General features: G+C 42.4%; 1 protein-coding gene across 4 annotated transcripts in view; it reads left to right on the forward strand.

Moving 5' to 3' along the window:
• The window catches only part of LOC134352092 (septin-9-like), a 585,694-nt gene that overhangs the window by 521,525 nt on the left and 39,969 nt on the right, over window positions 1–24,200 (forward strand). For all 4 annotated transcript variants that reach the window (XM_063059263.1, XM_063059262.1, XM_063059265.1 and 1 more), the window contains 2 exons: window positions 1,263–1,400; window positions 20,592–20,709. In XM_063059263.1, the coding sequence (XP_062915333.1) occupies window positions 1,263–1,400; window positions 20,592–20,709 (256 nt within the window). The remainder of the gene's footprint in view (window positions 1–1,262; window positions 1,401–20,591; window positions 20,710–24,200) is intronic.

The following is a 24,200-nucleotide window of genomic DNA, read 5'->3' on the forward strand; positions in this document are numbered from 1 at the left end:
TAGAAGGGCCAAGATGGCCTGTTTCCATGCTGTAATTGTTATTTGGTTATATGGTTATGATAGGTAGAAGAGGTAAAGGGCTGAAGAAGAAAGAAGTTGGCCTTCACCCAGTTAAACCCTGGGGTTCATATTTTTATCAAATGCTTTTTGAAAGTCCAGCACACCCTGTGGGCACCAGCCCTCTCCATCACTACATGTGAAAGCTCCAAACATACTCAGATTGAGAGAGGAGTGGACCATGGGAGAAGGGAAAAGAGGAAGGGTGTCAGAGGGAGATATTGTTCCTGTTGGGCGATCACGAGCAGAAGTGTGGTCCTGGGTGCAAACAACAGGAATTCTGCAGATGCTGGAAATTCAAGCAACATACATCAAAGTTGCTGGTGAACGCAGCAGGCCAGGCAGCATCTCTAGGAAGAGGTACAGTCGACGTTTCAGGCCGAGACCCTTCGTCAGGACTAACGGTTAGTCCTGGGTACCTGCTCACCTTTAACAGCCGGAGTGGAGCCTCATCTTCCCTGGTACAGACAGCCTGTGAGTCAGACGTTCAGAAGATCTAGCTTGCAGATTTACCAGAGATCTGTTTCAGCAGTAGTAGTCCTTCACTTCACAGCATCTTGATACTTCTGAATTCCATCATTACATTAGTGATTCCCAAAGCAACCATGAGTGGGTCCAACTGGTGAACAAGGAGCAGTTGTCATCTCTCCAACAGTGAGGAAAAGCTACTCTGTGATCAAGTGATTAAGATGATGCCAAGAGAGAACTGTGTGTGTGCAAGGGTGGGAGGGGAGTGGGAAGAGTGAACGAGGCTTACTTTACTGTTGTTTTTTGTTCCTTGTTGTCATCTGTGTCGTGTTTATTTGTTTATTATTATAACTATTTTTGTTTTTGCAGTTTGCCTTCTTTTTAACCTTGTTTGTCAGTGTTAATTTGGGCGTGGTTTTTCATTGATTCTATTGTTCTACCTGAGTGCTTGCAAGAAAATTAACCTCGGGGTAGTTTCTGGTAACATATGCATACTTCAATCATAAATTTACTTTGAACTTTGAACTTCGTTCTGCTGAGCATTGTGGGAACGCTATCTCGGCACCAGAAAGTGTGGCAACACGTGTAGGCTACCTCCAGTATTCCCTCGGGTGCGTTGGCTAACACAAATACCACACTCTGTGTTTCAATATATATATAATAAATAAATTTGAATCTTGAATCGTTCTCGATTAAACCTAGGAAACATTTATAATGAAAGAATTCTGTGTTTACAGCTGGGAACCAATTGTGAAATATATTAATGAACAGTATGAAAAATACCTGAGAGAAGAGATTAATATCAATCGGAAGAAACGGATTCCCGACACCAGGGTACACTGCTGTGTATACTTTGTGCCTCCTACAGGACACTGGTATGTAGAATATGGTAAAAAATCTCTCAGTCGTTGTCTTCAATTATTGCTGTCTGTATTATTTATTTATTTTGTATTTGCACAGTTGTTCTTTTGTACATTGCTTGTTTGTCGGTCTTTGAATGTGTGTAGTTTTTATTGATTCTATTGTATCTCTCTGTTCTGTTGTGAATTCCTGCAAGAAAATGAAGCTCAGGGTAGTATATGGTGCCATATATATATATTTTTATAATAAATTTGCTATGAACTTTAGCTTTCTGAAAAGGCCTATTGGTTAATGATTGTAAACTTGTGAATTATTCTTCTTTGAAGATTCGCAATAGAAGTTTAAATTGTACCTATCTATCAAACCTCAGACGCCACTCTCAAACTCTCTGACAGAGTACACAAAGTTTGCATAATAAAATAAAAGATAATAAGTTGGAATGTGCGAGATTCTTCAGGGAAGTGAAGTATGTTAATTGGCGAAGGAGTCAGAAGGTCTCTCCCCACCTGACCTTGCCAATCAGCATTCTGGTCGCAGAAGGTGTTTGTTCGACAGCTTTGACAATTTGTGTCAGTGTCTCAATGGGTAGAATTCCTGCCTCTGAGTTAGAGCGTGAATGGTTCCAAACCAGATCACTTTCAAATGGGACATTAAAGCCACGGTACCATTTGGCTTCTTGAATGCAGTGGCTACTGCGCAGTTGCAAATAAGAGAAGGATCTTGGTCAGTATTTAACTCAAACAATCAGTCTGGTTGCTGTCTGAGACTCATGGCATATAAATTGGATGCTACGTTCCCACATGACAACGATGAAACAAAGGAATTCTAAAGCACACTGCTTCTTGCTACATGCATTGTGTGGCGTGTTTTGCTCATGCTGTTATAAAACATAGGAGTAGAATTAGGCTATTCGGCCCATCAAGTCTGCTCCGCCATTCCATCATGGCTGATTTATTATTCTTCTCAACCCTATTCTCCTGCCTTCTCCCCATAACCATTAATGATCAAGAATCTTTTAACACCCTCTTTAAATATACCCAATGACTTGGCCCCCACAGTTGTCTGTGGCAGTGAATTCCACAGATTCACCATCCTCTGGCTAAAGAAATTCCTCCTAATCTCTGTTCAAAAGGGGCACCTTAGTATCCTGAGGCTGCACGCTCTGATCCTGGACACCCCTACTATAGGAAACATAGTCTCCAGGGCCACTCTATCTAGGCCCTTTCATACAATAGCATGTAAATAGTTCCGAGTGCAAGTTTAAAAGCAGCAGGGAAGTTGTTTAGAAGTTGGATAATGAATTCCCTATAGTTAATAATAAAACGCGAGATTCTAGTATTTATCATTGAGGAAGAAAGCTGAAACATAATGCAGATTCATGCATCAGGTCTCAGTCACGATATGATGCACACCAATTCATGTTCAGACCTTGGAGAGGGTACAGGAAAGGCATCGGTGCCAGCATTGACAAAATAGCTTAAGGCCTGCTTCAGCTGCTGGTAAAGGAGGCAATCTTGGTAGGGAGAGTGATGCATGTGACCAGATGTGCGTGCACGCGCGCGCACGTGCACATCCTGCCTGCCACACTAGGTTGTTGCTAGTCCAAAGAGTACTGGAAAAGATGTGCACTGCGCAAGCTAATTCCTAGCCTATTGATTGGTTGTTAGGATGAGGTTCAATATTGTAGGTCTCCATATTCCCAAAGTGGACAACCATCATTTAAACAAATTTAACATTTTGAGATTCTTGTCATTACCTTCATAAATCCTTTCTACATTCTTTCCAAACCTGGAGTCAATGGACCCCTTGCTTAATGGTATTGGTATTTGGCATTAAACAAGGTTGGGAACCTCTACCCTCAAGTAGCATGTTCAAAGCAGAAGATGGTATTAGAATTAGTTTGAAGAAAAGCAGTAAACTGGCCAATGTTTACTCTTAAATATTTTAACTGTGTCATGATTTGCATTATCTTGTAAACTTTATCACTCCCAAAATCCACTCACTTTTCACTCTGCTTTACAACTAGACTTTCTAACCTTTAAAGAAGACAACTTATCTCCGTCTCAGGCCTGACCTTGCCCTGTAAAAGATATTCCTGTGTGCCATCCATCATTCCCCCACCCTCTCTACAATTTTAATGCTTTTTCAATGTTTTCATTGACTGCATTGTATTTCTTTGTACCTACTGTGAATGACCACAAGGGAGTGAATCTCAGGGTAGTAGTATATGCTGATATATCTACATAATTTCATAATAAATTTTCTTTGAAACTTGACCAATTTCCCAATCTGCTGCATTGAATCTTTTTTTTCTCCCTCTGCCTAATTCATCCGCTGAGATTTCTCAGCATTTTCTATTTTATGTCAAGCTTGGTGAGATTGATCAGAAACTGCTCCACGTTATCAATAGTTTTTTTTGATAGACTTTGAAGTGTTAGCATTTGTTTTCCAAGTGATTTTAAAATAGTTTTTGTAAAAATCTATACATTATCGTAGCTATTCTGTTAGAGTTTGTGTCTGTTTCCCTTGACCATGGGAGCATAGAAATCTACAGCACATTACAGGCCCTTTGGCCCACAATGTAACCTACTGTACAAACTGCCTAGAATTACCCTGTCACATAGCCCTCTATTTTTCTAAGCTCCATGTACCTATCTAAGAGTCTCTTAAAAGACCCTATTGTACCCGTCTCTATCATCTTCACTGCAGTGCATTCCACGCAGCCACCACTCTCTGTGTAAAAAAACTTACCTCTGACATCCCCCTTGTATTTACTTCCAAGCACCCTTGTGTTAGCCATTTCAGCCCTGGGAAAAAGCCTCTGGCTATCCGCACTATCAACGCCTGTCATCATCTTAAACACCTCTATCAGGTCACCTCTCATCCTCCGTCATTCCAAGGAGAAAAGGCCAATTTCACCCGTCCTGTTCTCATAAGGCATGCTCTCCAATCCAGGCAACATCCTTGTAAACCTTGTAAATGTTGATGTGTTTAGCCTGTAGGATGGTCATTGCCCTTAGACCTTGTGTTCTGAATGCCAGATGCACTAGCAAAAATAAGCTACTGGTAGAGCTCAGTGGGTTGAGCAGCATCAATGGTGGGGAAAGGAATGGAGGGGTACGACCCTGTATTAGGCAGTCCACTTGCAGGGTTTAAAGCTCAAACATCAATAACTCTTTTCATCCTCCACAGATTTTGCTCAAACTGCTGAGTTCTTCCAGCAGGTTGTTTCTCTTCACTCCAGATTCCAGTATCTGCAGTTCCTCGTGTCTCCATTTCAAAATGAACTATTTCCCTATGGTAACATAGAGGTTAACTCATCTCTCTCTGAAAACGCTATCTAATTCTTCACACGTTCCCTGCCCATTCCTCATAGACTTCTGGTTCCTTTCACATCCCAAATCTTTGTGAACCTTAGGACTGAACACAGATCCATCAGGAAGATTTCCGTTCTCAACCAGATCACTTGCATTATTGCTTACTACCTTGCCTCGGTGGCTACTTTATTAGGTACACTTGCCCATTAATGCAAATATTTATTCAGCCAATCACATGGCAGCGACACCATGCATAAAAGCATGCAGGCGGGGTCAAGAGTAACTCAAATGACAACGCATTACATCTGCTTTGCAGGCGGCCAATTTATATCTTATGACAAATGAGTTACAGCTGGATATTTGTGCAATAGGTTATCAAGCCAACGTACCTGGAGTTGAAATCTAATCAGCCTTTTTTTGTGAGGACAGCTGTAAAGTATCAATTTAACACATCTTGATCCTTTTAATGTTTCATTTCAGCTTATCTCTTTAAAGCACAGAGTAGTTCTGGGATGTGTTTGAAAGGGAAATTGGAGGTTCTCTCGAAGCTATCTGTAGTCTTCAAGATTCCTGTTGCCAAAATTCTGTGACTTAAAGGGAAAAGTCAAGAAATTAATATATTTACTGCTGGTATGCTTCCTATACCTAATAAATTGGCCACTAAATTCATTATCTTCTGCTCTATTTAGCTCATCCACTTCAAGGTTTGATGTGTTGTGTGTTCAGAAACGCTCTTCTACACACCGCTGTTGTAATGTGTGGTTATTTGAGGTACTGTGGCCTTCCTGTCAGTTTGAACCAGTCTGGCCATTTGCCTCTAACCTCTCTCATTAACAAGGTGTTTTCACCCACAGAACTGCCACTCACTGGATGTTTTTTTTTGTTTCTCGCATCACTCTGTACACTCTAAAGACTGTTATGTATGAAAAGCCCTAGAGATCAGCAGTTTCTGAGATACTCGAACCACTCCATCTGGCACCAACACTCATTCTATGGTCAAAGTCACTTTAGATCACATTTCTTCCCCATTCTGATGTTTAGTTTGAACAACAATTGAACCTCTTGATCTCTACATGCTTTTATGCATTCAGTTGCTGCCACATGTTTGGCTAATTAGATATTTGCATTAACAAACAGATGTACAGGTGTACCTAATAAAGTAGCCTGAGTATGTGCTCTTATGAGGGTGCATATTGTAGACCTACCAATGTGTTTCTTGGACTCCAAGAGTGAAAATGCATTGAAAGATTTTTGTCAACTGTGGTTGTATTTCCTCAAAATCTGAGAAGGAGTGATTTTGATTGAAGTTTTTAAGATATATAGTAGAATTGAGAGAGTAGAGAAAGAATTTCTGTTGGTTGAGCCAATCAATTATAACTACTACAGCCAAGCCCTTCAGGAGTGAAGTTATGAAGAAGCTGGGAGAAACTTGGGACTCTTTTCCCCAAAGAGCAACCATTGGCAGATCAATAATTAAATTTAAATCTGAACTTGATGGAATTCTATTAACTAATTATGTTAATCCAATGAAGATAAGTTAGGTATATAGAATTAGACAGGTCAGAGAGTCATGGGAGAGATGTGTGAAGAGCAACAAGGTTAATGCAGTAGTTTTTGTAACACTTATTACAGTGCTAGTGATCTCTGATTAGGGTTCAGTTCCCACTTTTGCCTGTAAGGCATTTTTACATTCTCCCTGTATCTGTGTACAATTTTCGCCCACTTTCCAAAGACGTACAGTTCGGGTTAGTGAGTTTTGGACATTCTATGTTGGCGCTGAAAATGTGGTGATACCTGTGAGCTGCCCAGCACAATCCTCCCTGATTCGATTGGCACAAATGACACTGTATGTTTCAATGTATATGTAACAAATAATCCTTAAGTTGCTTTTTCTGCAAAATAGTGATCAGGTGGCAATCACTGCTCATAGTTGTGGTTAACCAGGATTTTTATTGGATGGCACATGAGGGAAAGTGACTGGACCGTTCCACAGATAACCTGTTGGACCTAGTGGGACAAATGCCCTCTTGTGCTATAAAAATGTTATGATTCTAATGGGCATGAAGGGCTAAAAGCTAACGACCTTCTCTCGTATTAGTTGGATTCTTCTGTTGCACATGGTTTGCATGGACTTGAGACCGAAAGTGTTGGAGAAATCAAACACGCTTCACCCCAAGTTCTCAATATTTAGGAATCTTAAATGCGACGGGTGGGGGGGGGGAGGAGTTTGTATTTATTACAATGCAATATATGTAGAGATACTCTGCACCCAAGTAAGGAGAGTGTTTCGTAGATTGACACAGCAGCAGAAAGAGTGTAAAAATGACTGTACTGCGAATGTCAATACTTGTTTCTTTTGGAGACAAAGTGGATCATTCCTGGTTTATTCCTCTCTCTAGATGTTGCCTGACCTGCTGAGTTCCTCCAGCATTTTGTGTGTGTTACACGGAATATTCTCCTTGTTTCAGGCGGAGGAGAGCAACAGGAAGTTCTTTTCTCCCTGAATTATGCTTTCAATCAGCACCCGTTCTTCAGAACTCTCTTCTCAAAAGCCATAAGAAACAAAGCCTCTGTGTAGCTTTTAAGCAGAGGCAGACGGATTCTTGATAACCCAAGTGGCGAAAGGTTAGCACAGGGAGAGAGGAATGCAGAGGTGAGGCTGCAATCAGATCAGTGTGAGCTTGTTGATTGTTGAAGTGAGCACATGGGATTGATCAATCTACGGTGAATTCATATGTAACTATTCATTTGCTTTTTCATTTCCATTCTATCAGTAATGTAGTAGCAGTAGTACAATCACTCAAGTATGATCTCCTCCTAAGGGGTCATTCCCTTAACGGAGAATGCCTGTGTGTGACTTTGTTTAACGTGGAGAGGCTGATGTACAGGCAGCCACCACACGGTCCTTAACAGATGGGGGTCAGGGTCCCGTGGCGTGGAATGCAAGACGACTGGGGTCCCTTCACTGCTGCAGCCTTCCCCTGCATCATCGTCAGCGTCTGCCCGCTCCACTGTTGAGGTCTTGGTTGGATCGCTGTTTGTGTGGAAACTCCCCTTTGACCTTACCGTGGGTGACCCTAACAAGAGCTAAGCTCCGGCCAGCATCTCTCTCGGGATCTCGGGAGTTCACAAGCCTCTCCACCACGACAAGGTGACGATCCTCAGAGAAGTGAAGTGCCCTCTCGGCACTCTGCTCCCTCGGCTCTGGGCTCCAACTTGCAGTCCCTGTCTTGCACTGTGGCGTTCAGGGCGCCGCTGCCACAGGTGGGCAACAACGTACTGGCAGTCAGCAAAACAAGGATTACAGCTAAGTACTTCATTACTAACACGTTCTCGGAAAAGGTCATGGTAAACGATCACCACCACCAACGAAGAGGTGGGCAAAGGCAAGGCTGAGTCCAGGGTCGCAGCATGCGGCAGCAAGCAAAGTCAAAGCATTTTCGTAGCAAAGTCGGGGTGGGCAGAGGGGGGAAGTCGGAGCAGAGGAGAGGCAGATTCAAGGCCCGTCCACCTAAAACAAGAGCGAGGTTTGGTCGATCTAAGCATCAGGCCAATTTGGAAATGTCGGGTACGGGTCAAAATGTGGCAGCGGGGTCCAAGCCTGTCAGTGTATCGATGCGACGGGGGCCAGGTCCTAGAGTGAGGACCTGATGCTTGAACGATTTAATTGCCGGGCCAGATGGCTTGGAAAGGAAGGGTGTCTGCACCAGAGGTGAGTTTGCTCTGGTTCTGCTCGCTGCTCTGCAACGTTTACTGGGTTCTGTGTTGCACCAAGGCAGAGGCTGGGGCCTCCAGCTGCTCCGTGCTTCGTGTCCATGGGCTCCGTGATGTACACTCCACTCTGCGATGAGCTGAGGGTGTGGCCTGCAGCTGCTCTGTGCTTCATGTCTACGGGCTCCGTGATGTATACTCCGCTCTGCGATGAGCTGAGGGTGCGGCTTCCAGCTGCTCTGTGCTTCGTGTCTATGGACTCGCATTTGTTCTAAATGCTATTTCCTTACTTCTATTTGTTTATTTTTTTCTCTCTCTGCCACTGGATGTTTGACAGTCTTCTTTTCTTATGGGTCCTTTTGGGTTTCTTGTTTTGTGGCTGCCTGTAAGCAGACGAATCTCAAGGTTCTATAATATATACACACTTTGATAACAAATGTACTTTGAACTTTGACTATGTGCTCAGTTATCAGTTTGTGTTGTAATATAGAATATGGAATAAGGAACACGATTTCGTCTTGCTACCAGAGGAAAAACAGGAAAAATATGAACTTACAGGAAATGACAATTGCGATTTATATTCACAGATATCTGATGGTAAAATTTATTACTAATACTCCAGAAATAAAATTAACTATGTTCATTTACTTATTTATTGAGCTGCAGCCCAGAACAGGCCCTTCCAGCCCTTTGAGCCAAGGGTCCCCAACCTTTTTTGTGCAGCGGACTGGTTTAATATTGACGATATTCTTGCAGACTGGCCGACAGGGGTGGGGGGGTGGTGTTCAAGTTCAACAGTGCGTGACAGGGAATGAGGAAGGATGCAGCTGACTCATATCGTTTCGTATCACCAAATCATGCAGCCCGATGGTTGGGGACCGCTTCTTTGAGCCACACTGCCCAGCAGCCCCCGATTTAACCCTAGTCTGATCACTGGACAATTTACAATGACTAATTAACCTACCAACTAGTAGGTCTTTGAACTATAGGAGGAAACCAGAGCACCTGGAGGAAACCCACACGGTCACAGGAAGAACGTGCAAACTCCTTACAGACAGCAGTGGGAATTGAACCAGGGTCGCTGGCACTGTAGAGCAGTGCGCTAACCACTACGCTACCATGCCATTCCATGTGCTGCCTAGCACATGGGATTATATAGTACAGGAGGGATTATGCCAGTGTTTACTCTTTGGAAATATTTTTTGTTTGTTCCCAAACCCTTGCTCCATTGTCACAGCCCTGAAGATGGCTCCCCTTCAAACATTCACCCAATTCCATTTAGAATTTATTACTGAATCTTCTTCAAGCACTTTTTGAAGAGTGCATGATAATGTTTACTCCCCCACCCCCCACCCCCAACCAAGTGCTGACCCCAAGGATGTTCTGCAGGAGATTTACAGTATCATCAGCTCTCTACAAAACAAACACGTTATTTATGGTGGATTTTTTTTAGCTGTTTTTGGTATTGTATTCTTTGTACTTATTTCATGTTTCTCTACTGCGTCGGATCCAATCATTTACACTCGTGTGCTGAAAAATGACAATAAGCAATCTTGAATCTTGAAACGCAAACATGAGGAAATCTGCAGATGCTGGAATTTCAAGCGACACACGTAAAAGTTGCTGGTGAATGCAGCAGGCCAGGCAGCATATCTAGGAAGAGGTACAGTCAACATTTCGGGCCGAGACCTTTTGTCAGGACTAACTGAAATTCATCTTCCTAGAGATGCTGCCTGGCCTGCTGCCTTCACCAGCAACTTGAATCTTGAAATCTGAGATTGTTGCCTCTGCTTCTTTGCTTATTTTCTTGCTGCCCTTTGTGTCCCAACAGTGCTTCTACGTAAACTCTCCAAGATCAAGATCTTCAACGAGAGGTGTCTTCATTGAAACCTATCAAATGATGAAAGGGCTTGATAGAGTGGGTGTGGAGAGAATGTTTCCTATCGTGGAAGTCTAAGACCAGAGGACACAGCCTCGGAATAGAGGGATGTCCTTTTAGAACGGAGTTGAGGAGGAATTTCTTTAGCCAGAGGATGGTGCATCTGTGGAATTCTTTGCCAAAGGTAGCGGTGGAGGCCAAGTCGTTGAGTATATTCAAGGCAGAGGTTGATAGATTCTTGATTGGTCAGGTCATGAAGGGATAAGGGGAGAAGACAGGAGATTGTGTCCAGTTCTGGTCGCCTCACTATAGGAAGGATGTGGAAGCATTGGAAATGGTTCAGACGAGATTTACCAGGATGCTGCCTGGTTTGGAGAGTATGCATTATGATCAGAGATTAAGGGAGCTAGGGCTTTACTCTTTGGAGAGAAGGAGGATCAGAGGAGACATGATAGAGGTATACAAGATATTAAGAGGAATAGATAGAGTGGACAGCCGGCTCCTCTTCCCCAGGGCACCACTGCTCAATACAAGAGGACATGGCTTTAAGGTAAGGGGTGGGAAGTTCAAGAGGGATATTAGAGGAAGGTTTTTTACTCAGAGAGTGGTTGGTGCGTGGAATGCACTGCCTGAGTCAGTGGTGGAGGCAGATACACCAGTGAAATTTCAGAGACTACTGGACAGGTATATGGAGGAATTTAAGGTGGTGGTGGGGGGGGGGGGTTATATGGGAGGCAGGGTTTAAGGGTCAGCACAACATTGTGGGCTGAAGGGCCTGTACTGTGCTGTACTATTCTATGTTCTATTGGGGTTGAAAGGCAAAATGGATCAGCCATAATGAAATGGCGCAGAAGACTAAATGGGCCCAATGGCCTATATGGTCATACCTTTATCTGCTTGACATACTGTAGTTTCAGAGCCGTCTTAATTTTACTCCAGTTTCTACACTTGTTACATTTCTAGTAAACCTCCACCATCTCAGCGGATCGGGCAGCATCTGTGGGAAGGGAGGAACTGTCGATTCTTTAAAGCGGTTGAAACCCTGCACATCACCGAGGGGAAAGGGGCAAGGGGCACCATGATCACATAGTGGTTAGCACAACGCTTTACAGTACAGACAACCCGGGTTCAATTCCCACCGCTGCCTGTAAGGGGTTTGTACGTTCTCCCCGTGTTGAATATTTCCTGGTTCTGATGGGATAATCCCAAATATTGCCGTAAGTAAATTAGGTTGTAGGTCCAGATCCAAGACTTTTGATAGCATTTTAGAAACAATTCTCCAAAAATTGTCTAGCTTTATGCAAGACCAAAACATATGAGTTAAAGTGGCCACCTCATTATTACATCTGTCACAAATAGGATTGATGTTGGAAAAAATACGTGCTAGTTTACCGTTTGACATATGGACCCGATGCACTACCTTGAACTGTATCAAGGAATGGCGGGCACAAATAGGTGAGTTATTAACCAAATTGTAACTATTTATTCTGTTCATAAGTCCAAATTCCAGTCCAATTTTGATGATCATTTTAACATACCCAGCATATTTCAAAGATTTCACCATTTTGTGTGCAACCTCCTTAGTGCGCCAGAGGGCTTGGATGGAGAGTTACTAAGCTCTTCAAAGGCTGAAATAGATGTGGATGAAGGATGTAGGTCAGACTGGAAAATGGAGTTGAAGCCAACGATCGAATTAGCCATGATCTTTGCAAACAGGGGAGCAGATGTAGTGACGCATTTGGCCGATACCTGCTTCTGTGTCCTTATCCACTACCATCCATGCAATAGAACCATAGAACCATAGAAACTACAGCACAGAAACAGGCCTTTTGGCCCTTCTTGGCTGTGCCAAACCATTTTCTGCCTAGTCCCACTGACCTGCACACGGACCATATCCCTCCATACACCTCCCATCCATGTATCTGTCCAATTTATTCTTAAATGTTAAAAAAGAACCCGCATTTACCACCTCGTCATTTGCAAGCTTTGAAATCTAAGTTTAGTTCATGAACAAAATACGTGCAGGAAGTGGCATATTTTCTTCTTTAATACCAGTCGCTCAGAACCAGTGCTGTACATTTACTCCAGTGAGTAAAAGCAATTATACCCTCTTTGGCCTTCACCCAGTTAAACCATGGGGTTCATATTTTTATCAAATGCTTTTTGAAAGTCCAGCACACCCTGTGTGCACCAGCCCTCTCTGTCACTACACGCAGAAGCTCCAAAGACGCTCAGATTGGAAACGTGCGGTAACGCTTGCTGAGCAGAGGAGTGGAAGATTGCAAGATAGGCTGTGTGCAATGACTGCAAAATAGTCTTTAGCACTTGAAACCCTGCAAAGCAAAACATCTCAAGCATTTCTAATGAAAGCTGTCACTTACCCTGTGATTTTCTTATTTAATTTCAGTGTGTGATTAGGCAGGGAAGAGTAGGATTCTTGTTGTCCTCCAAGGACCTTATCTGCCTTCATCTTGTGCCCTTTAACATGAAAACCCTAATAGCCTTCAATGCGTCAGTGACCTGAGAATGGCAATTTGAAAAGGGATTGAACCTTGTTGAACCCATGTTGTTATCAGTCAGGATAGCTAGAGGCAAAAGGATGTCAGGGCAATGATGTCCATAGCCTTGCTGAATGCTGAACTGTGACCCATTTGCTGAAGAATGTCTATCTGTGTAACCTCTGGGGTCCTTAATCCACTGAATGCATTCCTCAACAGTAGTGGAAAATATAGTGGTGTATTACTAATCTTCAGTAACAGTTAATAATATCATGTTAAATTTCTGTCATTTAATTTAGCACAATTTGGTCAAATTGAACAAGCTTGTTATTATTTAAGGGGATAGATTAACACACGGAAGGGAGAGTGTATAATGAGTGGCTAATCCATTTATGTCACATTTGCAAGAAGTTTTAAATTAAGTTGGTTCGATATCGGCGAACAATTAGAATCAACCTATTTATTGCTGGTTGATATCAACTGATTATTAATCTCGGAATACCAGAGGAAATGTGGTCATGTGTAACTACTGTAAAAGAACTCTGATGGATCTTTAAATAATAATTTCGTTCACTCACTAATTGGTTTTTGTCGCGTCCTTATTATTAAATGCAATGTGTGAAATTACACTTCAGTGCTGGCATGTAATTGGCAATCGTAAGCAATCCCAATGCAATTGATGGATTTCTCACTGCCCAAACTTATCCCACTGTGAAAGGATTGCAGAGTGCTGATCAGGCCCAAAAAATGGTTTATTTTTCATTACTTTCTATTCATTTTCACAGTAAAGCCACGTATAATAACAGTCCCTGAAAAACTTGCAGATTTCAAATGTTTTCAAGAAATGGACAGGAATCGGCCGAATGCCAAAGCCTGGAGAACGGAGGCTGGAAGACTGTTGAAGATGGAAGCTGGATGGGAGGGAGGAAAGGGGGCGTGTTTTGCTGCAACACACACAAAAAATGCTGGTGAACGCAGCAGGCTAGGCAGCATCTATAGGAAGAGGTACAGTCAACGTTTCAGGCCGAGACCCTTCGTCAGGAAGGGTCCTGATGAAGGGTCTCAGCCCGAAACATTGACTGTACCTCTTCCTATAGATGCTCCCTGGCCTGCCGTGTTCACCAGCATTTTTTGAGTGTGTTGCTTTAATTTCCAGCATCTGCAGATTTCCTCGTGTTGATGTTTTGCTGCTGTTGTTCTGTCCCTTGCTGTGTTCTGCGTTGTTCTACCAAGCATTGTGGGCATGCCATGTTGATGACAGGATTTGTAGTGACACTTGCAAGCTGACTCCAGCACACCCCTAAGTCATGTTGGTTGTTAACGCAAACAACATATTCCACTGTATGTTTTGAAGTACATGCGATTAATAATTCTGAGTCAGAATCTGAAGTGTGACTGGATTAGTGTAAAGTAGTATATCTTCAATAGGGTATTGCCAACAAACCTGTGTGTTATCCTGTGAGTAGGATACTAAGGTGGAAATTATCCTACAAATGATATACCATACCGTATGCCCTACTGATGGCTGGCAGGAGGGTTTTAACTGGGAAAAGGCTGCGATCAGGTGGAACAATTGCCTTCCTCCTCTCCCTCTCATTCCCCTAGCTCTACTCGAGCTCCCATCTGAAGTAGTTGGGGAGCTGCAGAAGAAAGTGACTGGAACTTGTGTGTCCAGAAGAATTCCCTTAAACATATTCACTCTGCCCACACTCACTACCCAAGTAGAACCTTTGTTGTCTAAGCCTGTCTCTGAAGCTTTGGTTGAGGGGGAATAGGGAACCATAACAAAATAGATTGAGAATCCCATTCCCTGAATATTCCAACTCTACTGAACAATTGAGTCTATTTTCCAATAAGCTTGACCGCAGACTTCCAAAGTTAATTTTTCTGCTACACAAAGATGAAAGTCCCTTCAGCAATATTCCCAAAAATTGCAAGTCTGCTTTCATCATCTGTGACAAGGTAACAGAATATAACCAAGGACAGATTGTCTAGTTATATCAAAGATGTTTTTAAAATTAGCAACACACACAAAATGCTGGAGGAACTCGGCAGGTCAGTCAGCATCTGTAGAGGGACATGAACAGTCAACGTTTCGAGCCGAGGTCTTTCATCAGGACTGGAAAGGAAGTGGGCAGGAGCCAAAGTAAGAAGATGGGGGGTGGGGAAGAAAGAATACAAGCGGGCAGGTGATAGGTGAGACCAGGTGAGGGTGGAGGTAGGTGGGTGGCCTACACGCTCCACCCCAGGGAAACAACTTGGAACTCTTGGGGCCTTCCTCCTTTACCTTGGTCCAATGTAGGTTCCACATCCAAGAGTCAGGCCAGTTCAGGGGTTTGGAAGCTCTCTACTTATATTTTCACCATTCCTGGGTTGAACAATGCGGTTATATACTAAAAAAAACTTTTAAGAAATTAACTTGTCAAACTTACAGGCAGAAGAGATTTAATTTAATTTAGTATCGTGTTCAGTGCAGACATTGTGGGCTGAGAGGGCTGTTTCCTGTGCCGTACTGTTCAATGTTTCAAACTCAGCATTCAGCTTGACGTAAACACAAGAAATTCTGCAGATGCTGGAAATTCTGAGCAACACGCACAAAATGCTGGAGGAACTCCACATGTCAGCCAGCATCTATGGAGGGGAAGAAATAGTCAACGTTTCAGGTCAACACCCTTCATCAGGACTCATTAAGCATCACAGTTAAACTAGGAACAGCAATCCCGGTGAATATCCATGGGCTTTTTGATCTAATTGGGATGCCGGTTACTCTTTGCAGTCAAATTGCAGAACAATGACTAAGGGATGGGGCTGACTCACATTATTCAGATTAAGAGATGATACCCCAGGTATAAGTAGAAAATAAAGAAAGTGTGAAGAGAAACACTTAGAAAATTGGTTTCATGTCAACTGAGGTTGTTTGATTTTTCAAGTCGTGCTGAATTTTTTTATAACTGATTAGAAAGGTAACTATAATCACAACTGCAGACTTCTGAACAATCTGTAAATATTCTTCAAGAGCTTCTCATAGATGTTAGCATTCAAAGCCAAGAACAAGCATTTTGCATCCTGTCTATTAACCACACAAGGCTAATGCAGGGCCAGCAGATTGATAACTGACCACGTTTGCATCCATATTATTTGATCGTCCACCGTGAGAAACTCAAAGTTCAAAGTAAATTTATTATCAAAGTACCTATATGTCACCATATGCAAACGCGAGATTCATCTTCTTGTGAGCAGACATAGTGAATCCAAGAAACATAACAGAATCAATGAAAGGCCGCAACCAATAGGACGGATAAGCAACCAATGTGCAAAAGACAACAAACTGTTCAAACACAAAAGAATAATAATAGTATTAATAATAATTTTTAAAATAAATAAATAAACAATGAGTATCGAGAAATTGAGATGAAGAGTTGTTAGAAGTGAGTCCATAGGTTGGGAGAACAGTCCAGCGAAGGGGCAAGCGAAGATGAATGAAGTTATTCCTTCTGGTTCAAGAGTCTGACGGTTGAGGGGTAGTAGCTGCTCCTGAGCCTTGTAGCATGGGTTTCGAGGCTCCTTAACCTTCCTTCTGATGGCAGCAGAAGGAAGAGAGCACGTCATCGATGGTGATAATGGATGCTGCTTTCCTGCAACAGCAGTCCGTGTACATATGCTTAATAGCCATGATGGTCTGAGCCATATCCACTACTTTTTGTAGGATTTTCTGTTCAAGGGCATTGGTGTTTCCATACCAGGCTGTAATGCAGCCAGTCAATACACATCCATAGTCATCTCAGTCAACTTATTTAGAATTTCTCATTAAAAAAGCCTTCAATATAATAATAAAATTGAAAGAGTACAGAGAAAGTGATGGATGTGTTCAAAGTTCAAAGTATAAAGCTCGAAGTACATATATGTCACCATATACAATCCCGAGGTTTATTTTCCTGTGGGCATTCTCAATAAATATAGAATAATAACCATAATAGGCTGGCTGATGGCGTAGTGGCATCAGCGCTGGACTTTGGAGCAAAGGCTCCCGAGTTCAAATCCAGCCGGCTCCCTTGCACGCTTTCCATCTGTGCTGGGTTGAGCGTCGAGCTAGCAACTCGGCCTCGTAAAAATAAGAAAGCCTGCTAAAAAACGCCGTCTTGACAGCGTCCCGATGACTCCACTAATGGAGTTAAGGGCTTTCTTCCTCTTCTAACCATAACAGAATCGGTGAAAGACTGCCTTATTAGAGTACAGAAGACAAATACAAATAGAAAAAATGATATTAATAAAAGCATAAGCAATAAGTATTGAAAACATGAGATGAAGAGTCCTTTGGTTATGGGAACATTTCAATGATGGGCCAGAAGAAGTTGAGTGAAATTATCTCCTTTGGTTCAAGATGTGGGTTTGCTTTCAACATTTAAGAGAAGTTTGGATAAGTACATGGATGGAGAGGTAGAGAAGGCTACCGTCTAGGTGCAGTTTGATGGAACTAGGCAGAATAACAGTTAAGCATGGACTAGATGGACCAAAGGTCCTTGTTTCTGTGCTGTAGTGCTTTTGGACTATATTGTGTCATACCCTGGTCATCCATATGTGGCTGGTCTTTATTCTTTCATTCTGGTTTCCCCTGCTGGAAAGTCAGCATGACATCAACACCAAGGCAGACAAGCACAGTGAGTGTCACAATTCAATACACTACACCCAGCTTCACCCTATGCAGGGTAGATCCTATAAAAAGAGCAGAAGAATCTCAGTGAGTCAACTGGCTAACTTCTGTGGTATAACATTGAAACACCCAACTTTGGAATATCCTGAAACCACCTATCTTCTGAATATCTTCTGGAGGTGCCATCTAAATGCAGACCCCTCGAAGGTATAATGGCTTCCTGATTCTTTGGGGGAGTATTGAGCAAATCTGGGGCATCCTAAAAAAGGACAGGGAAGGTGCTAGAGAAATGCAAGCCGACCATTTCTTGCGTTTGGAAACTGACATATAAAGTGGAATCACATACCTTCAAGCACCACTCCAGGCTAGTGTTTCCACCTGCAGCTGTCAGCCACCATCAGTGCAGAACTGATGAAAGGTAGGACACTCAGGGTGCAACATTGCTCCCCTTCCCTGGTAGCATTAATTTAATGTGGCCTGCCTGTCTGTTCTCCATCCAAAGTCTGCGTGAAGGCAGAGCAGTCAGTGCAGATTTAGAACTGAGTGTATTAACCCCAAACTAATATCTAGACTTCGGAGTGAAACATGAGTCACTAGATATTTTACCCGAGAACATCCTGCTGCACCTTAGAAAAAGTTCTTCACTCCGATTGATACCAATTTCCAAGATTGTTGCCTTAATAGATTTTAAAGATCAGCTTTATTTGTCCCACGTACATCAAAATATTGAAACATGCAGTGAAATGTGCTGTTTGTGTCAAATCGAATCAGCAAGGATTTTGTGCTGGGGGTAACCCGCATGTGTCACCGTGCTTCTGGCAGCAACATAGCCTGCCCACAATTTACTAATCCTAACTTGTACGTTTTTGGAATGTGGGAGGAAGCCAAAGCACCCAGAGAAAACCCACATGGTCACGGGGAAAACGTACAAATTCCTTACAGAGGTGGCAATAGGACCCTGAGGGCCATTGTGCTAATGACTACACTAACGTGTTGTCGTACCATACTGTAAATTTGAACAATGAAACTACAGTGATTGAAATCTGACCTGCATCAAATTGGAGTATTTCCCAGCTAAAATGATTTAACCTATTCCTTGTTTAGGATCTGCAAACAGGACAAATTGAAAAGTTACTATTTGCCATCATGCATATGTTGGAGACTAAAAGATGGTGTCAGTCTGAAGCTACCTACTCTAATCTCTTCTGAGAATGTTTTCCAAATGGTCTCAATTTTGAATGTAATGGTCAAACCTGGAACAGTTTGGTGAGGATAAAGAAATTTGCTGTTGAGCAGGAGTTGACATGGAAATTATTAGTGGTGTTGGAAAGTCTTGTTGCTTCCAGTCCTCCAAAACTGGGTTCGTAGAACACAGACACGCAAAATTAGCAACAAATTTCTCCATAAGATGTCTTTCACCTTACTGTTGGTGTAATTAGTCTGGAAATGAGCATGTTTAAAATCCGGGAAATAAATCTGGTAAAATTTTATATAAAATATTATCAACTTATAATTGGGAATTTAGGCAAGCTTTTCCTGTGCGAAATGCACATAAAAGCTGTTTTATCTTGAGGAGATTGTACTACTAATCACTTCTGAGTGAAATGTTCCTCTTCAGGAAGTTGGCCTGGGCTCTCCCATGCAAGATTCATGTCTACATTTGTCCTTTCTCTGGCACCTGTCACACACTTAATGACCTCACAAATTGCACCCTATATGTTTCCTCCACTGCTGCCATGAATTAGGGTCATAGGTGCAATTTATCAATTTTGCTCAATGCTCCCCCAAAGAAACAGGAAGCCTTTATATCTTTGAGGGGTCTGCAGAAACCGAGGAACCTGACTAGACAGTTTCTGAACTGGTTTTTAGGGTACTCAGCAACATTCCAAAGATCACAGAGGATGCTAAAACAATGTGGTTTTTTTTCTCATCAACGAGCTGCCAAGGTGCTCACCCAGTCCATTAACAACATTTCTATGAGGTACATTAAATGCCAGCAGCTGCCACACCAGTGTCGTTTATCTCTGTCGACCACCCCGGTAGCTGTGCGCCATACCGACTAATATGATGAACTGATAAGTGAGGCTTTGGGCCTACTTTGAGCTGCTCTGGGGTTTGGATCTGAGGGCTCAATTTGGTTCAGAATGTTGTTCACTTCAATTGCTTGCATGATTTATGTTTTTTTCCCCTTTCTCTTGCATATTGGGTGTTGGTCTTTTTCTTTTGCTTCAATTGGGTTCTTTCAGGTTCCTTGCTTTGTGGCTACCAATAAGCAAGCAAATCTCAAGGTTTTACCATTTATGCATTCTTTGATAATAAATGTACTTTGAATCTTTGAATCTTGAAAATAAAGAGTGTTATCTGGGGATGCATGTATACTGTGTTAATCCATTCAAAACCAGTTACAACAGCAAGGGTAAATAATACAAACCTAGAAAATCATGAAGATCTTCAGTAGAGATAAACATCAGAGTCCTTTTCCTTAAGCACTGCCTTGTGTGTTCTGTTGTACGTCAGTCTTTCCTGTGTGGTTGAAGTCTGAATGTGGGCTGTTTTCACTTTGAGGTTGCACAGGTGACCTTGGTGATCCATGAGATTTTTTTGCCTGAGGTTTCTGGTAACACACTGCTGCCCATGGCCAATTGAAGAGGCCACCAGGCAGTGTGGCGGGGTGAGCATGCTGCTTGGGAGAAGCTGCTGGGAGTTTGGTTGATGTCTTTCTGCAAGGGACATCAGTGGCCTTAACCTAGATACCAGGCCTCCACCTGGAACTGAATAAATAAAAATGCAATGACCCAGAGACACTCTAACTACACTGACATTGCTTAAACTGGAAAACTCTGACTCACAAACCCTGAATCACAGGTATCTGGTCCCTAAACAACTCTGGATCTGCGGATACGACAAAAGCAGTATAGTTCACAATGAACGTCTCTCTATGTGCATGGTGGTGAATTATTTGGTTCAATTGCTCCTGTGAAATGTACTGTATTAGAGAATACATATCAATGGAAGTAGTGGCTACACATACTGAAGGTAAAGAGGGGTAGTAGTAACTTTATGTGTGTATTAAAGAGAGCTTGATATTAGAACTGAAACTGCCAACTCATTCTGAGGTCAATCATGGATTATTCTGTCTGTTTTTGCAGGTTACGTCCATTGGATATAGAGTTTATGAACCGTCTAGCCAAAATAGTGAATATAGTCCCTGTTATCGCAAAGGCTGATACGCTTACTTTAGATGAAAGACGAGATTTTAAACAGAGGGTATGTATTTACAACGGTGAATACAACAACAAATACACTGCAACACTATACATTTCAACAGTGACTACACTGTTGTGACATGAACAAAGTCACCAGAGAGAAACTGAAGCTGGTGGATATAAAAGTGTTTATTCAACAAAAACGAACAATGGGCATCATCATTTGAGACACTGTTGGAAGAAAAGGCCCTTTCTGCCCAATATTACATGATGTTTTATATGACGTTCCCCTCCCTTATATGCTAAAGACCAAAGGTAACAGCAGGACAACTCTACAGTTACAATGTATCTACAGTGCTTCCTTTGAATTACGTGTAGTTTTCAAACACCTTCATCGCACCTGCGCTCCAGACACCCAAAATGAATGTTAATCAACATTGTCTGGTTTGCAATCAACTCCAGTCTGAAGCTCCAGGAATATTATTGTTCAGAGCTGCATTTTAAATTCAACCTACAATCCATGTTCAAGTCTGAAGACTGGCTGCTGTTCAAATTACTATTTGCTATATACACTAGAAAACATCCTAACATACAGCATACATTGCAATAGTGACTGCAATAACACTATACATTCTAACAGTGCACCAACACTTTACAAAGCAAATCAACTGGAGTTACTTAGTTGACAGTAAATTTTTATGGACAATTAATGAATTACCTTGTTATAATTGAGACAAACCCCAAAACCTCATGTTTTTAATTAATGTTTTCAATTTAAAACTCCTGAATAGCACTAAATGCTTTGTATGGATGTGCTGTCTCTCCACAATTCAGGTTACCGACTTCATGTGAGTCAGTTTTCAGAGACAACTTACTGGCTCGACTGTGTAGCACTAACTGGGATGAAACTCGTATGTGTGTTACATGCAATCATATGCTGCCTTAGGAAATACTTGTTTCTGTTGCCAAGTTAAAATCTGGTCCGCATTCATTCCACCCAGAGCTGAGGAGCATTTTTTGATGAAGTTACAGTTTTCCTTCCCCCTCCCCCCCTTGAGATGCTTTCTCTTATTAGAAACAGAAGATGCTTCTCATAAAATGAGGCAAGCTTTGTTATTTTCTTTCCCTTCCTGGCACTTTGACTTTTCAGATGTCTTTGCTGCAGATGACCCTTTTTCGTGCATATGACCTCTACGTTAGTGTTGGCACCAGTCCCGATCCCAGGGGGTTCCACTGAGTTCTGATAGAGTGGGCCCAAGAAGTGATTATTGGTGACTCAGTCACAAGGGTTTTCTCTATCAGCACAATGGATGGGAGGACCGGGTAGAGTAGCCTAGAATTTAACCTGCATCAACAAAGTGGCACCATCCCTGGACGGATGCTATTAAGGAGGCCAACAGCGGGACTACAGTCCTTGACTCGTTGTTGATGGAAAAGTTATGTATGATCTGCTACCCCAGTAGAACGTCGGTGGTATCAGAGGAAGATCACCGGTTAGTGGGAGTTGGGAGGATCATCTAACTGGAACATTGAGTGGAATGGAAAAGTTTGAGGTCTCACCACAGCAGATTGGCTTCCTTAGGAACTGAGTGGGACATCATCTATTCCACACCCATGCATCTTTGGCCAAGGGAGCAAGAGGGTCTCCCACAGGGAAGAACTGTCTCACACTGCATCCTCTCCCCAACTGTGCTACATGTACCTGTATATCATTTTCAAGGTTATTAATTAACCTTTCTACATTGCACAATAGGCTGTTTCCTCAGTTTACCAATTTAGAAAGTCATTTCTTACAACTGCTATCAAATCAACATTCACACTCTTGTGCTAATTAGTTTTGCTTGGTGTACAACTTCAGCTGGAGTCCACAAATCCCCTATGATTATTGTATTGTCCCATGTTTTTTGTGCCTCAAATTTCCTGATTTATTCTATGCCATGCACTGTCATTCCTGTTTGAGGACCTATAGACAACTCCCAGCCATGTTCTCTGTTCCTTTCCCTTTCTTAGCTCCACCAAAGCTAATTCTTGCCATTATTTTCCAAACTCAAATTCTTTCTCTCTCCTCTGCTAGCCTATTCATTGTTACCGGGGCCAGTTCCTCCTTCTTTTCCACTGTGTCTGTCACTTCCTTAAACCAAGTGTCCTGGAATATTGAATTCCATGTGGTCACAGCTAGTAATGTCTGTTAGATTCTACCTTTTTTATATCTTTTGTGCCTTTAGTTGGGGAATCTGTGTGCCTTCTGAAAAAGAACCATCAATTTGGTCATAGAACATAGAGAAAAATACAGCAGGGATGTAGGCCCTTTGGCCCAAACAGTCCATGCTAACCAGTGATCAACCAGCTAGTCCCAATTCCCTTTATTGATTATAAATTGATTTAGTTGTCCAGACTCAAGGATAGCTTCTATCCCATGTTATGCCTAACGTATGGTTCCCTAGTATGGTAGGGTGTAGTCCTGACCTCACTGTGTACCTCGTTATGAACTTACACTTTATTATCTACTTACTCTGTATTTTCTCTGCAGCTGTAACACTTTAGACCTAGAAGCAAATTAGGCCATTCAGCACACGATCTGCTGCACCGCTCTATTATGGATGATTTATTATCCCTCTCAACCCTGTCCTCCTACCTTCTCCCTGTAACCTTTGACACCCTGATTAATCAAGAACCTATTAAGATCCACCTTAAAATTTACCCAATGACTTGGCCTGCACAGCCATTTGCCGCAAAGAATTCCACAGATTCACTACCCTCTGGCTCAATAAATTTTTCCTCATCTCTGTTCTAAATGGACGTCCCTCTATTCTGAGGCTTTGCCCTCTGGTCCGAGACTCCCCCACCGAAGGAAACATCCGCTCTATCCTTTATTCTGCAATCTGTAATTGTTTTACTTTGAGCTATCTCTGTTTCCTGTGGTCTTTCCAAAAAGATTCCTGTTATCACTACCAAACTGGCTCTGTGTTTCCCTGTAACTTTTTAAGTTACCCCTCACCAGATCCATTCTGTCTCTATTCCCACTGTTTGGTTATTGGCAGTCGTGTTATTCAATTCACTCAGACACTTGCAGTAACCTGGCCCAAAGCCTTTCCAACAGAACAGCCTCCCATTTCTCCCAGCTCACGAATGTGGTCTGATCGATGTCTTATAAAGTCTCAGCGTTACATCCTTGCGTTTATATTCTTGTCCACTTGAAATGAGTGCTAACATTGCATTCAACTCCTTACTACTGACTCAACCTGCAAGTTAACCTTTAGGGAATCCTGCCCTAGGATTCCCCAGTCCCTTTGCACCTCCAATTTCTGAATTTGCTCCCCATTTAGAAAATAGTCTACACTTTTATTCCTTCTATCAAAATCATGACCATACTCTTCCCTGCACTATGCTCTGGCAGGTGGCTCAGTTTTGCACTAACAATGATTACAGTTTGTAATTTGGATGCCCACGTCTTGTATCGTTCGTCCTTAGTGCTTTGTCCAAGGGAATGGATGGACCAGGAGGTGGGGCGGGCTTGTCAGTGGCAATAGCCGCCTTCCCCTTCCCAGGGCA

Source organism: Mobula hypostoma, chromosome 9 (assembly GCF_963921235.1).
Source record: "Mobula hypostoma chromosome 9, sMobHyp1.1, whole genome shotgun sequence".
NCBI lineage: Eukaryota > Metazoa > Chordata > Chondrichthyes > Myliobatiformes > Myliobatidae > Mobula > Mobula hypostoma.